Source organism: Agelaius phoeniceus, chromosome 7, assembly GCF_051311805.1.
Source record: "Agelaius phoeniceus isolate bAgePho1 chromosome 7, bAgePho1.hap1, whole genome shotgun sequence".
Lineage (NCBI taxonomy): Eukaryota > Metazoa > Chordata > Aves > Passeriformes > Icteridae > Agelaius > Agelaius phoeniceus.
In genome coordinates, this window is record NC_135271.1 from 20,901,693 (window position 1) to 20,917,902 (window position 16,210).

The window sequence follows — 16,210 nt, forward strand, 5'->3', positions numbered from 1 at the left end:
TGACAGTGAATAACAGGGCTGAATACCAAATTCCCACCTGTGCATGCCAGGTCGGCAGCAGTGGAGGCTTTTGGAGCTGCTCCGCACGGGCTCCCGCGGCGCGTTGGGCGCCCGAGGCCGAGCGCTGCTCCTCCATCCCTCCCCTGCTGGGTGTGGGAGCGGCGTTGGCGCTGTCTGCTCCGGGCTGTGTCTCTTGTTCACTCTCTGAACCTTTTAGGCTCGGAGGGAGTTGAAACGCTTGAAGGAGGAGGCTAGGCGTAAGCATGCTGTGGCAGTCATTTGGGCTTACTGGCTTGGACTGAAGGTACTTTCTCCACCACTCCCATCTGTCAACGTGAACTCAATGGAGCGTGGCACACCTTACTAACACTTAATAAACAAGCAGTTGTGTGGGCTCACTAGAAGGGATGGGGTTTTTTTTTTACACATTGTTTAACTTTGTCGTGGACTTGGCTGAAAAAGTCATAAATGAAGTTGCCTCACTTACAGCAACATTGAGGCATTGGGGGATTTTTGTCAGCAATCACAGGAAGACAAAAATCAGATAAAAGGGACTCTATTACAGTTGTTGACTTTAAAAACTGACCTACCTTGGCAAAGGTCCTATCTGGAAAGATTACAAGGATGTATTTTCTTGTTGTGACCTCTGCTTGTTAGAATGGGAAGTAGGGTGGAAGTGTCTGACTCTCACTGCTGCTCACAGTAGACCCCTGATCCCAGTGTTGAGGAGGGCAGGGTGTAAAGCCAGTGGTCATGTCCTGTTGCATCCAGCAGCCTTTTGGGGGCCTGGCATTGCATTACCTGTGGCTTTTGACAGCCATGGATTTCTAGAAAAATTGAGATGCACAAAAGCGTTTTGTTTTCCATCCCTTGCTTTCAAGGACTGGTTGGCAAAAGAAAACACATCTGTAATCTGGAAAAATGTAGTTCTGCTCTGTAAATAGACTATGAAAATGGCATCTTCAGATGTTTCAGGTCTGTGCCCAAATGATTTACATAACACAGTTTTACAGATGCAGTCCTGAAGAACTGCAGAAATCTCAATCTGTTTGGTTTGGCTGGGAGTGACTCCTGCTAATAGGGATATTGTAAACTACAGGGGTATGAAAGGAACAATTCACTTGACAGTGCAGAGTAAAGTTCAGGTACTTTTCTATTCTTGTACTTAGCCTGACAGTGATGAAATGGGAAAAGTAGTTAGAAAACATATAATTATATATAATACATGTTCATTTATAAATGAAAAAAAAATCCATTACAATATCTACATGGAAGCCAGAGCTGGAAAATACAAAGGAGCCATTTTAAGAAGTCATTCTGCAGATCAGAATCACACTTTAGGTACTACTGCCAAAGTAGGTCTGTTTTTATGATTTTAAAACAAGGATATGTCCCTCCTGAGAACTCAGAGGCTGTTTTATATCAAACAGCAGCATTTAAATGCAAGCTGATGACTCCAAAACCTTTAAGGCACATTACAGCAGGAATACATTTCTGCAGTCTGTGGTTTTCAGTGAGTTTGTTAAATAGTGTAAGCTACATTTCCAGTTTCCATCTCACCTGAAATACACAGATTTTTCTGAATGAGACTGTAGTCTGTCATTCCAATATATCACTGTTACCACAGGTAGTTTGAAGGCAAAGTGTTTTCACCTGTGACATACGAGGCTGAAGAATTAAAGTTGATAAAAACAACGAAGATTAAACCAATAAGTTGTGAGGATTTTGTTTTGATTTTTTTTTTTTTTAATTGTATGCCAAGTAGATTTTAATAGCATTTGTGGTACTTTCCAGATTTAGGCTTTTCTGGAGCAGCTTGCATTTCTCAGTGCTTGCTTTGCAGCTTCCCTGCAGCACCAATAGGATGCGTGGGTGTCTATTAGTCCCTTTCTTCCAAATTAATTTGCACACCTTGCAGCTCGCAAAGAATAATATAAAGCAAGATCATTAAGGAGAATCTATGGTGAGATTTGGGATGAATGTGGTTGGAGTGGCTTTGAGTGTGTTAATTAACATCCCTGAATAATTAATAAAGGATGTACTCTAATTATAGAGCACTAAGCCTTGCAGAAAATGAGTGAATAAGAACTGTGATATTTTTTTTCTTATAAAGTGATGAGGAAAAAAATATACACTGAATTTGCATGGAATGATGAAAGCTGAATGCTGCCAGTTTTGTTGGTGCATCTTAATGTGTAATTAAGCAAAATCTGTTTACCTGTGGGTGTATTTGTCCAGAAATGGTGACAGATTGTTGCTTTCCAAATGCTGGTTTATCTTAAAATGCATGAATTACTGTGAGGCAGAAAGGAGTAAATTTTTTTTCTGTAAATCGAAGGGGATTTTATGCTATGGGTTTTCCTTTATATTCTGGTTACAGAGAAGCCAGCAACACTTAGTGAGTTAGCTAAAACCACTAAATTTTGCTCTGGGGTAAATTATGCAAAGCCACGATGTTTTCCCTGGGTTTTGCCCAAAACCCATAACAGGTGTGTTGCAGACTGTGCCAGAGTTTGCAAAGAAATTTGAGGGATGTTTCAGCTGACTTGAGGTGAGCCTGGGTGTCACATAAAACTGCAGACCAGTTGGGCTCTCCCTAATTGCCTTTTCTGAATTTTGGTCTATGCTAATTAGAAATAGCATAGACCAAATAGCATAGAATATAGACTGATAGAAATACAAAAGGCAAAACAAGTACTCTAAAACTTGCACTTCCAAGTACGTACTAAAAATTATCTCCTGCAAAAATTATGATGATTTCTTTTTTTGATTTTTTTTTTAAATTTTTGGTTTTCAAATAAATTTTGTGAGCAAATACCGAGCTTGCTGACACTGAGCAACCTTTGTGTTGATTCTTTGCTCTTGCACCAAAATCCCATTAGTCTTTTGGAATGAAGACTGTGTATTAAGAATTTTAAAGGAGAAAAAGCTGAAAAATTCACCTGTTAACTCTGTAATTAACATCAAATAAGTGTCACTTCAGACACAAGAAAATGGTATCATCACTGGTGATGCCTCACTTTTTCCAATCCAACTTTATGCAAAAGCTTATTGAAAATAGATTCATGCTGTGAATTCGACAATATTTGGATAATTTGCCTTTTTGGAGGGAAGCATTTCAAATTCCTTGATAAGTTTGCAAATAATTGCGCTCAGGTCAGCCGAGGTATCTTTCAGACATCGTGGTCCATGGTCTGCTTCACATAATTTAAGTGTGACCAGGTGATGTTCCTATTTCAGGGAACCCTATGCATGTATGTATGCTTGTTTTAATGTGTTCTACCATAGAGCTTGTTAAAAAAGTACCTGTGCAAACAAATTCATTCTTTATATTCATTTTGAGTTTTTTTTTAACTTTCCAGGTCCGTAGAGAATACAGGAAATTCTTCAGAGCCAATGCTGGAAGAAAAATTTATGAATTTACCCTTCAGAGAATTGTATGTATATGTCTGTACAAAGTACATGTACATTTCCTGTGTTTTAAGTTTTTATTGTCTATCAAATGTAGCTGTTGTGTTATGATAGTCTTTGTAAGGAAATGTCCAAGCTCATGGAAAAGTGGCAAATTAATATTCTGATATTGTAAAGAGAGGATAGTGATAATGTTTGGAGATATAAGAATGGTACTAAGGATTTGCCACATTTCTGTGATACCTAAATCTGTGTTTCTCAATATACCTGGCTTTAAAAATCCATATTGTGGTTTATGAGAGCTGAGAGTTGCAGTTTGGTAACTGTGCTTTTTAATCACAGAGCATCTGCTTTTCCTTGCGAGCTTCAATAACTCTGATATTCGAACATTAATAAAACATCTTGCTTCAATTTTATCACAGATGCAAAAATACTTCTTGGAAATGAAGAATAAGATGCCTTCTTTATCACCAATAGATAAAAACTGGCCAGCGAGGCCTTACCTTTTCTTGGAATCAACCCACAAGGAGCTAAAGAGGATTTTCCATTTGTGGAGGGTAGGACACATTCTGGTCCAGTCTGGGCAGAACTTCTTCCCATGGTTTTCAGCAGTATTGTTCACAAAGGGTCTATTTTTAGGATGTGTTTCCTTTGATTCCAGCCAGGATAATTTTATTTCTTTGGAAGGGAGTAGGTTTTTTTGATCATTTGCCTTTGGCCTGTAAGGGATATAACTATCCTGGCTACTCCTTCCTGGGGCTAGGGAGAGAAGTTTGCTTCCTGCCATCAGCCTGTTAATTAATAGCTTGTAATACTTGTGTCCATGGCCAGGACTTAGACCAATGTTGGAAGTGCTGGGTGGAATTTTTTACTTATGAGCTGTGGTTAGCTGAAATTTGTTTTGGATCTTTGGATGGAGAGAACGGCGAGAATCTGTACAAGTGCTGATGGGATGTTTTACTGATCTTGTGGGCTGTGTTTTCTGTGAATTGTCAAGGAACAGTTTTTCTTTCTGAGCCTGCAAAACTCACCCTGTCAGCTGTGTCTTTTTCTTCCTCTGCCTACATAAACTTCCAAAATTGTGGAACTGTATGCATATTTTTGTGAACATTTTTAGCACACTCTTCCAATGAATGAGTCTCATAGATTAGGCTCATGTTCATACTTACAGGAGATGTTTTATACATTGTTTCTGGTGTAATTCAAAAGTATCTAGAATTGGGGAGGAGCAAAACACCTCCCCTGTTTGTTATCAGTGGTACGTAGGATGGAGCTGAATCACTTCAGAAGCATACAAAGAATGTGCATCTTGAGCAATGGGCAAACATTAGTCTGTGGTGCTGTGAGATTGGGAAAGATAATTTTATGGTTTGTTTAATATATCCTGTTTTGTAGTGTAAAAAGTACAGAGATCAGTTCACAGATCAGCAAAAGCTTATCTATGAAGAAAAACTGGAAGCAAGTGAACTTTTCAAGGACAAGAAGGCTTTATATCCAGCCAGGTAATGACTGATTCTGCTGCTTTTAGTGTACCAGAAATTCAATATCCTTGCAAGATTTCGCTTTTCATCTTAAGCAGGAAAGTGCATTTTCCTTATTTGACAACATTCCTCCATCATTTGCCTTTACCATCCTGAAAATTGACCTCAGTTAGAAGCAAACTTAGATGTTGCTACAGCCACCAGTCCTGTGATAGCAAGAACTTCTGTCCAAAATCCATGGTGGTTTGTTATTCTAACCCTCCTTGACCCACTTATGCCTTACAAGTTTGGGGAACTTGCAGGTGGGAACAACTTTCACCCTTTCCCCTCATTCCCTTCAGGCTATTTCCTGCAATAATAAAGGTAGAGTGGGCTGGAAGGCTCTAAGTGACAATGTCACTCCCTCCCAGGTGAGCTGTCCTGGGGAGCTCTGCTGTGTTAAAACTTAAGATGAAGACTGGGTAATTTAAAAGTTAGATACACTGGTGCATGTCTTTTTGCAGAGATACTTAAAAGAAATTTCTATTTCCATTTTAGAATCTATTTTTCTTTTTCTTTTAATAATGTGAAATCTCTGCAAATAAGTATTTTGGATTCTCAGATTATTGAGTTCTTTTAAACTGACTGATTCTTGTCATTGCTATCTACAGAGCCAGCATTATTCAAGAGAGTGCAATAGTATATAATTTTATTTAAGGAATACTCTTCTTTTGGTATGCAGTAAAAGTGACAAAATAAAGATATGATGTCCTTGATATAAGTTGACTTACACTTTTTAAGTGAATACAAGCTTATAAATTGTGTTTTTTCTTGAAAACAACCATCTTGTCCATCTTGTGAGAGTTTTCTCTTAGAAGCTGTAGTTGGAGCTGAGCAGGAACAAATAGAATGAGAGGCAAGGTTCAGCAGAGGGAGGAACAGGAATCTGCAAGAGTTTATGGGAACAGTTCCATGCATGGACAAGCTCTGCTTGTTGTTTGTGTGTTTCCCTGGTTTTCTGTCATTTTTTTATTGAGACATTTCCTGTTTTCCTGTAATGGGCTCAGTGTACATTTCTCTTTTTTCCCCTTCAGTAGATCACTTACTTAATGGCTATATATGCTAGCTTGTGGTTTGTTCTTTATTTGCTTTGGGATGTCTTTTTATGCTGCAAAAGAGAAAGATGGTGCCTTTGGACTTTCCTATGAGCAAGCAGGTTTTTTTAGGTTTTAGTCAGTATGCATCTGCTCAGCATAGAGCTCCTTGGAAGGGAAGGAATTCTATTTATACTCCTGGTTTGGCACTTTTTACACCAAGGCTGAACAATTAAATAACCTACAGCAAAATACACACACACAGATATTTTTTAGAAATTTATATCTATATTTATATTTATATATGTATATATATGAGAGTAATTTTTAGCAAAGACATTTTTAAGTGGTATATGTGATAAGGGAACTGTTGATTCATTTCAGTTTTAGCTATGACTTGTCATCATTTGGTCAGGGATGAAGTCCACACGGAATCTACTGTTTTGCTGACTATGGTTTCATACTGCTAATTAATAAAAACCAAAAACCCCAAAGCTCCAACGTGGTGGAAAGTTGGAATGCTTTCCCTGCCCTGATTCATTTAGAAACATTTCCATCTCTTTTTGTCTGGTATTCAGAGCTGATTAGCTCCTACTGTTGTTTTGTTGTTTTTTTTTTTAATCGGCCTAAGGGTAGAGAAAATTGCTGTATAAAATTTCTGATTAATTAGTATGATAATGGTTCATAGGATGTGGCAAATTTTCTGTCTGTAGTATAATTATTTAAGGAGAAAGAGGGACTTGTGGGTACTAAAATTCCTGTATCCTTCCTCTTCTTTCCCATCACTCTGTGTGCCAGAGATGCAATGGCAAAGGCAGTGCTGTTCCACATAATGAATGCATCATTTTCTCCTGGGCTCCAGTCTTAGCAAAGCTTTGCATTAATGCTTTGACTGAAGTTAAATCACCATTTTTAAAGTGATTTGCAACAAAGCAAGCAGTGACAATTCATCAATTCTTGGTCTGTAGGGAAGCCCTTATTTTAGCACCCTGAGGTGTGTAAAGATGGGGGAGTTTGCAAGTGCAGCGGATCTTGACAAGGAGATGCTGCACGTTTCACAAACAGCAGCAGATCTTGAAGGCAAGTTCATGTCTGTCACTGAAGTCCTGCCTGTCATCATCAATAGTGTGTCACTCCTACTGGGGTTCTAATTTCTGCTTTCACAGAGACTCTCACTGGGTGATTTCAAATCCCAGTTCACTGCCCATGCAAGGGTATTCATGTGTCTGATAGCCAAAGCAATTGGGCCCATTTTAGTGATAGCTTTCTCTTCATTCACCATCACTGAAAATGATATTTGGTGCATCTCCTCACGAAGCCTGTGCTGGTGTCAGGTTTGCTTCTTGCCTGGGGTTGGTGTTTAACTCGTGTTTCCTTTGCAGTGTTGGGCAGCCGTTCCAAGGGGCTTACCTGGAGATCAGCGAGAACCCCAAGTACAAAAAGCTCAAAGATGCTGTGGATGAAAAGATCATTATTGCAGAAGTTGTCAATAAGATCAATAGAGCCAATGGGAAGGTAATCACATGGATTTGATTTATCCAGAAGGATAGATCATTTTGTAATAAATACATTGAAAGTGAGACTCGTAATAGTCTGAGGATTTTTAAAATAATGTGTATTTTTAAGGGCAAGACTGGAAATGTTATTTTTATGTAACTTGGTGATTTTTAACACCTCTTTTAAATCTACATAAAGATTACTAAAATCTTGTTTTGCGGTTTCCATAGACTTTTCCAAACAAAAAAGGTATCTCATCAACTGGTAACAGACTGTACTGTGTACTCAGCTAAGATCTTCTATTTCCCAATTAAAGAAAATAAACATTTAGCAAATATCTTAACTCAAGTATTTAGAAAACTTAACTTTTCACAGTCCATACTGTCAGTCAAGCTCTGATTATCACATTTTATTATCTTTTAAAATTATGAGTGGCATACTCTTCTAGCTTTACCTGCCTTCCAAAGCTCTGTGGAAGGAAGAGTCAAGTTTCTTGTATCATTTGAATAAAGTTGTTAAATATGGTGGGTACCTTTTTATTCTGCCAAGATAGAACACATTTTGCATTTAAATTATACTTATTAAACCAGGAAGTATTATTCTGCCTTAGTAAACTTAATTGCTTTCACCATATCTAAGTATTAGAAGTAGTAGATCTCAACTTCTCAGATGTAGATGTCATTTATGCATTTCTAGGAGTGAAATTAGGTTGCTCATTGTTGATGCCAAGTTAATTTTCTGGTTTAGAAGAAACTAATTAAATGAAGACAATATCTTTCCTGTATTTTCATAGGCTACAGCTCTCAAGATTAAAAAAAAAATAAAATCAATGAACTATGGTTCTATGTGCTTAAGGCAGCTACTTCTTAATTTTAATAAAGATTTTATTCTTTAAAAGTTTACAGGAGAAAAATGTGTATGTGGATTAAGTTCTCATTTCTCTTCCTTAGTATTTTCTAAGACAAATTTAAGAACAGACATTTCATGCTTTAAAAATATTTATCTTTTGAAAGTGTGAATGCTTATCCTCCTAAAGGGTAATTCCAAGAGATAAAGGGAGGAGAACATAACTCTGAAAAGTACTTACATGATTTGTGTTGCTCTGCATCATCATTTTGGTTAATAATGCTCAATATAGAGACTTAGTGTGTGATGATTTTCCTGGAGATTTAAAGAGCATGAGAAATGAGGTTACCCTGATTTGCATAGTTTCAGAGTTTGACTTTCTGAATTTTACAGCTGTAAGCCAGTAATTAAAGGAACTGTTTATACCTAAGCATATGTGCCAAAATGAGCTAAGCTTCTCAGTCTATAATTAGACACATAAATAAATCTGACCTGATTTTAACTGATCTGCAGCTTTAACTGAACGTCAAATGTTCACATTTGCTAATGTGGGCCAAACTTTTTAACTCTGTGAACTCCTTGGAGTCGTAGTAGGTGCTCGATGAAAGCCATCTCTCTCCTCATGTGGCCAATGATCTGTATTTTTGCATTTTCACAGGCTGCATCCAGGATTTTCTTATTAACCAAAAACAACGTTCTTCTCGCGGATCAAAAATCTGGGACTATCAAGTCAGAGGTTCCACTGGGAGATGTTACCAAAGTGTCCATGAGCTCCCAAAATGATGGATTCTTTGCAGTGCACCTCAAGGAGGTTGGTTACCGCTCCATCACAAAAAAATATGCTTTATGTGCAGTGATGTGAAACCTGTTTGTTAATTATCTTGTAGCATTAAACCATAGGGGTTTAGCTTGTAGGCTTAGAAATTTATTTAACTTTGCCATAGCTGAAAAGAAACTTTGATTTAAAGCTACTGAAGCCAAATGAGAACAGTTTATTACATTATGAATGATCGTTTAACTGTGAAAATCAGACTTCGTGTTTCACTGCAGTCTCTTCAGGATCAGAGTTTTCCACTTGTAATATGGTTCAGGTGCCTTGTGCCAGTGCTTTCCTTACATATACTGGTAGAATATTTCTCTCTTCTTTATGGATGCCAAGAAGTTGACAGTGAGGCACAGTTAATTTGTTACTCAGTTCTAAAGAACTTAGCTCAGTGCTATATTTGCCTCACTGCACTCTAACCATTGCTCTGCTAAAATCATTAAGCTGGCATCTGTATTCTAGCCTAAATGAATCTGAAGACTGTTATATACAGTGTCTTTTCATACTCACTGCCATCATCCTAATCCTGGTTTTGGTAATTTGCTTTGGTTCCTTTCCACAAGTATTGGAAGCTTGCTGTGGTGTATCCAGACAAGGAATACAGAAGGGATAGGAAAATGAAGATGACCCTCCTTTAGGGCCAGAAGGGATTTTTTTTCACCTTTCTCACTTGATTTGTAGATTATTTGGGTGCAAATGATGTTTTGATCCTATACACTGCACTGCAATCCCTATTTAATTTGCAGGACAAAAGATTGTTGTTTCCTTAAACTGGGAAGAGAAGACTCCTCGTAAACCCTCCTGCTTGGCTGCCATTTAACCATACTCAAGGTTTTGGTAGTCCTAACTGTTTTCCTTCCTGTTTCAGGGCTCAGAAGCTGCCAGTAAAGGAGATTTCCTGCTCAGCAGCGATCACCTTATTGAAATGGCCACTAAACTTTACCGCACTACCCTCAGCCAAACCAAACAGAAGCTCAACATTGAGATATCTGATGAGTATGTTTCTTCTTTGCTTAAGAGTACATTTGCTTCAGTGCAGCATGCTAAAAAGTCAAGTATCTGGTGTCAGAATAACAAAACACTGTTGTGTAGCTAATGCTTCTTTTCTCTTGACAGAATACTTGTGAAGAAGGATCCAGTTTTCAGTGTGTACTCTTTTATAGTATTCGTTTTGGCTTTTACGTCCCTGAAGGTCATTACAGAAAATGGGCTTTTGTTAAAGTAGTTTCAAATAGGGCTATGAAGCACAATTGCTGCTGTAGAAATAATCAAGAGTTACTACATTTGAGAGAACAATTTTGCATGTGACTGAAAAGTTCACAGATTACTATGAGATATTTATAGATTAGAGTGGACACTAGGAGCCAAGTTCTTCTGAAAACAACCCAAAAACAATACAAAACCTGTCCCCAATCCAATGTAAGTTTATGAAGCTCTGACTCTCTTGTGAAGCTGTAACAACCTATTGTTGGGGATTTTTGCTTGTAAAAAAGCTTTGTTTGATGAAAAGTCTGCATCTCAAAATAATATTTATTTTTGATTGGGACAGTTTCATATTTTGGTCTTAAATAAGGACTGCCCTTGTGGTGTTTTTAGCTATTGAATAAAGGTGTTTGTGTGTGAGCTCCTAAAGTTTGCTGAGTAAGAGTCTCCCACTTAGTCCACCATTGCTATGTGCCACTCTTGTTCTGTGAAGTGGCCCTTCTTTTCAGTAATGTTCATTAGGTGGATTTATTCACTTTAAATAAAGAAGAAAAATTGGACCCTTTAACAATGGTGAAGTAAATTTCCTGTAGGCAAAACCTGAACCATTTTATCTGACTGCACCATGCTGTGTGTGTTCTAGAGTCATGGTAGTGGGTACAGCTTGTATCTGTTCAGATTTGAGGATTTATTAAAAGGCCAATTTTCCTCTTTCCTTGAAAATAAAATCTGCCATTTTCCTTTGTTCTGTTAGCAGATGTCATTTAATTTCCTCAAGAGTATGTGCTTTTTAGTCTCTAAAAGAGTGTGGTTATCCCCAATAAGTTTCTAGTTTAAGGGGGGCTACAAAGGCATAAACTACTAAAGCTAAGTTTAAGCATGCATTGCACTAGTCTGGACAGCCTGCTTGCCTTAGGTCTGGAAAACAGCCTGCTTTCAGGGAGTCTTGCTTTTTGGGATGTGGTTTTTGTTTCTTCTCTTGCAGATTAAAAACATTCATGTGTGTACTGCTATTGAGTTTATCCGGACTAAATAATTTTAAGCTGTTTGCAGTCCCATCTGTGTTGATGGTGAAGCAGGAGTCTTCTCCCTGCTAGAGTTTAGACACAAGCTAGGGACTGAGGAGAAAATGTGGCCTTATTTTGACTACTCTGCTTTTCGGGAAGAGAGCGGATGTAAGAACGCCATTGATGCAGGGCTCTGTTTAGGAGGAGACACACCATTCACAGGCATAATATCAGAACAGTGGCTGCAGGAAAATGCAGTGTTGGTGATGAGACAATGGCTGTAAGAGCTGCACACATTTTTGGGTGTAGCTCTTAATGCTGCACCCCAGAGATGCAGTGCTGAGCAAGCTCTGAGTGCCTGGGCTGTGCAGCAGGAAAGCAGGACCCAAGGGAAGCTCAGCTCAGCAGAGGCCACTTCCTCCCCTGAGCTCTGCCGTCAGCTTGATTTGTGGTTTCCGGCTGCAGAGCAAATTCTTTGAAGTTTTTGGCCTCTGCTGGAGGACTTTTTAAGGATGCTAAAAGGGAAAATCGGCTGTATTACAAAGGACTTTTTAGGTCAGCAAGCACTGCATGTGAGCCAAGAGGCAGCACTGCCTTGCTTACTGCTTTTAATCTCAGTATCCAGATCCATGAGAGGTTTGAGACTCCACAGGAGCATGTTGGTTTTTTGTGGTGGTTTTTTTTTTTAAAAAGAAATTCTCCACGTTCAGTGAAATTTCCCTTCCAGTAAAAAGTGAAGAGTCAAATCCAGATTAATTTACCCTGAACTGTAGAAAATGTCTAAATTTGGAGATTGCTGGGCAGGAAGTGAATTTTCCCAGTTGCCGAGCAGGGGGCTATAAAGGCTGACTGAGGATTAGACATATGAGAGCTGCTGAAATACCAGATGTAATAAATTAATCTTAAATCAGAAGAAGAGAACTCCTAGTGTTGCTACAGAAGTGTTGAGCTTCCATGAAAACAGAGAAGTCCCTTTGGCCAACAGTGAAGTAGTTGGAAATAGTCTTTGCTGCATTTCTGGTACATGAGAAATTCTGTTTCAAACTGCTTTTTTTCTAAAGGAATAGCAAACTAACTTGTAAAATGTCCACAGTTATAGGCAAAAAGCAATCATTAAGAGGTACAACCTGAAGGAGATTCTAGCCATACCATAACCTATGGCTTTTTTATTTATTCCCCAACTCTTTATTATTAATATGGAGCTGAAAATGACATCTTTTGGAGTGATGCTTAGAACCAACAGGAAAAGGCTTCTGCTCCTCATGTGTCTTTTTTTTTCTCTCCATGCTTAACTAAAGTTTTTACCCTTCCCTCTCTTAGGTTCCTGGTCCAGTTCAAACAAGACAAAGTGTGTGTGAAGTTCATACAAGGCAGCCAGAAAAATGGCAACATCCCAACTTGCAAGCGAAAAAACAATCGGCTTCTCGAAGTGGCTGTCCCTTAACTGCAGCTGGTGACTCTCCCTTTCATGGACTTGTTTCTTTGTAATAGTGCAATTTTAGTGGTTTGGTTTTGCTATTTTTATCCTTTTCTGGAGCTGTTGATGGCTAATAGCTTTAGAAACCCTTGGCAAAACATTTGATCAATCGACTTTGAAATCTTTTTGTTCATGCCAGAGTTTTAACCCTCAAAACGCAGATTTTTATCCAGTGAGGCATTTTTACCAGCTGGCACATATCTGTCATACAACCAATCATTCTCTTTGTTTAGCAGCCATATTTTAGTGCAGCATATCATAAACCCACATATTAATGGTAACTTACTCGTATTCCTTAGTCTAGAGATCTGCTTAACAGGAATTATACATGGCCTTGATGCTGGGTGGCCATTTGTACCTGGTGTCCTTTTATCCCAAGCTGTCCAGGTGTCTGTCAGGCTCCTCATGTCCTGCCCCTGTGCAGACCAGCAGAACAGAGGCTGATGAAACAACTCCTGTAGCTCACACCAGGACCTGTGTAACTCAACTTTCCGGTCAGTGCAGCACAGAGACATCTAATTCTGCAAAATAGAAGGAATAGATGATTGCACAAGCAGCTACATGCAAATTTTATAGTAAAACATGCAGAAATTTTGAAACAGCATTTTTAATTAGGTCAGATGTTTTTAATGACTTTATAAAGTAGAGATCAGCAGAATTAAAGAAGCTTTTTCTTTTTTTCACAAAAGCTATAAAGTTCAAGGCATATTTTCTGTTCTGCTATTCTTCTTTTAAATTATGAGTTAAGATTAGAGCCTGAAAAATGCAATAGTATTCATAAAATAAGTAAATGCTAGTTATTTAAACAGTTAGTTATCAAGTGAAAGGTTTGAGCCTTTCTTTTAAATATTGGCATGTACAATGTGCAATAAAACATACGTGACATTTTGTGAGATTATTTATAATACACTTTTGTGTGGAAGAGAGCGGATTGGTGCAGACTGCATAGACAATGTAGGGGTTAAAAATAGATCTGTGTTGTTAATTTGCAGTTTATAGAGTGTACACTACAGTTGTCAATTTGGGAAGAATACTTAAAATTAAAAAAAGAAAAAAAAATCCTTAATTTGGGGGTCTGTATATAAATTGGTATTATGGTAATAAAACTGTTCTAATTCTGTGCTGTTTGGTACTCCTATGTTATAACCATATTTTTGTACTCCAAACTATTTTATATAACTCGTGTGCCTGATGTAAATGCGTGCACAGAAAATACAATCAAGGGCCGCATTATAAACCTTCAGTGTAACTGATTGCACTTATCTTTTATAAGCCAGAAGCATTAGCTGAAATCCTTGAGAGGAGAGATGCTTTTCCAGAGAGAAGGAACTGCTCACGTGAAGGGTTTGTGGGATGTGACTCCGTGATTTGTGGAGAAAGCGCCTTGTATTTTTGCAGTCTGATAGAGGACAGATTAACACCCTGGCTATCTGATGTGCAGTGCTGGAAGTCCAAGCATAAATAAAAGAAAGAGAGAAAGAAAAGTTCAGAGTCTCCTTCCTCTCCCGGTGGGGATGTGATGTAGCACTCATGGTGGTGATGTGATGAAGGCTCCTCTGGGTAGTTCAAGGTTAAAACAGTGTTTACTGCAATAGGTGTTCAAGTGCTAATGGTCATTAGTCTGAAAAATACAACTGGTTTGGGTTACACCAAACCATGCTTTGGGATTAAATGGTTCTCCTATGATTTGGGTACAAAGCAATTGTTTTAACAGGATGCTTCAATGTTACTGTTAAAAGTCCATACATGTGACCTTGAAAGGTGGGAATAATCAAAAGATGTATTTCCCAAACTGACAAAAAGCTGCCTCTTCCTCATAGTTGTAGTTCAAACCCTTCTTCTAGTAAATGGGTCAGGTTAATAGTTTAATAAAATTTAAATAATTTTATATGTATTGCAATTAAAGATGCTTGTGAAGGAGATTTTAGAATTGATTTGTGATGCAAAATTATGGTACTTGAAAGGAATTATTCCATTGCCTTAAGAAGACAGCACACAATGATGACAATGTGGCATTTAAAAGTCCTAACTCCTGTATTAGACTATATGCTTGGGGAAGATTGGAGATTTGGTAAAACTGTTCACTCTCTGGGAAACCTTAGAGGAAGAACCGCATGAAGAAAATTATAAAAATTAATAAAAAAAATAAGGAAAACAAACATTTGAAATCTGATGTGATCCTGTAGTTGCTTGCAGGTAAGAAATGGGAGAGTGTGGATTAAGAACATCTGGATATTTGGCCCATGAAACTAGGGTATTACAGGATAGTATTAGGATATTTGTCCCATCCCAGCCAGGTCCAATACACATCCTTTCTATTTTGTTGACCTTTGCAGCAAGACATAATAGCCATACCTGCAAAAGACTGGAAGAGGGACAAACTCCTCACCTTGGTTTCTCTTGTTTCCTTTCTTTTTCTGGACTCCAACAATTTCTACCTTGCACATTAGCTGGTACTTTGTGACAATTATCTTTTGACTCTTGAATACTTCTCAATATACAGAGCAGGTTTTGCTGAACATGAATTATTAGATGTTGCTCAGAGAGCCATGGTATCTTGATGTTTAGATTTAAGTATCTTGGATGTTGAAAGTAAAAATGCAAGGTCACTTAACTAGCTAGCTTTTTTTTTTTTTTTTGTCCCTTTCTTCTGTTTTCTTTTATCACTGTCTGTCAAATAGAGTTGTAAAGAGAAGAGTATTCCTCCTATGGTGCTAACCTTACTTTTGCATCCTTTTACTTTGTAAATGCTATTCTTCCATCTCAAAGCTGGGCAAGGATTATTAAGAAAAAAAATTGATGCATGATGCTTTCTAGAATCAAATAAAATTCTGTTCCTAGACCTATATTTTCTCTATATCTGTATCTTTCTTACTGCAAAAAGAGCAGGTGACTGGGTTTTAGATTAATTGTACACAACACTGGTGGTGTGTGGCTTGAAGAAAGAAGAAATTTTTATTTTGTATGTGATTCCTTAAGAGGCAGCTTCCGTGATTCACAATAACATTTTCCAGTCATTTCCTCATCATAATTTTTTCTGAAAATTCTAAAAACTCAACTTTTCTAACATTAGGTTTTAGATCAATTGCCTGAGAACAATATTGTAGCCAGTTAAACTTGGTTTTTAAAAATGGCTTTGTGCCCCAAACCTATCATATTCCATGTGTTATGTCTTGTGATCTGTTTCCTCTCCTTTTGTGCTTAACAATTCTATCCTGATTGTTTTTTAATCTTTTTGTTCACCATACAAATTATGGAAGAAACTAAAATGTAACATCAGGAAAAACATATTCAGTTTTAATTTTTGTTTCTTTTCTTTGCCAAAATGAAAGCATTTTTCTATACATTTGGGGGGGGGGGGGAAGGAAGACTGAATTCAAAATTTTTATGTG

The 16,210-nt window shown here is 37.8% G+C and overlaps 1 protein-coding gene across 4 annotated transcripts in view; it reads left to right on the forward strand.

The window, feature by feature from the left end:
- MYO1B (myosin IB) overlaps positions 1-13,938 on the forward strand; it is a 107,141-nt gene extending 93,203 nt beyond the window's left edge. For 2 of the 4 annotated variants that reach the window (XM_077181179.1, XM_054636415.2), the window contains exons 24-31: positions 218-304; positions 3,363-3,437; positions 3,834-3,968; positions 4,807-4,913; positions 7,348-7,480; positions 8,967-9,119; positions 10,000-10,127; positions 12,662-13,938. In XM_077181179.1, the coding sequence (XP_077037294.1) occupies positions 218-304; positions 3,363-3,437; positions 3,834-3,968; positions 4,807-4,913; positions 7,348-7,480; positions 8,967-9,119; positions 10,000-10,127; positions 12,662-12,785 (942 nt within the window). In that variant the 3' untranslated portion in view covers positions 12,786-13,938. The remainder of the gene's footprint in view (positions 1-217; positions 305-3,362; positions 3,438-3,833; positions 3,969-4,806; positions 4,914-7,347; positions 7,481-8,966; positions 9,120-9,999; positions 10,128-12,661) is intronic. The other 2 variants (XM_077181180.1, XM_077181181.1) reach the window with 1 other exon arrangement.
- The last annotated feature ends 2,272 nt before the right edge of the window (positions 13,939-16,210 follow it).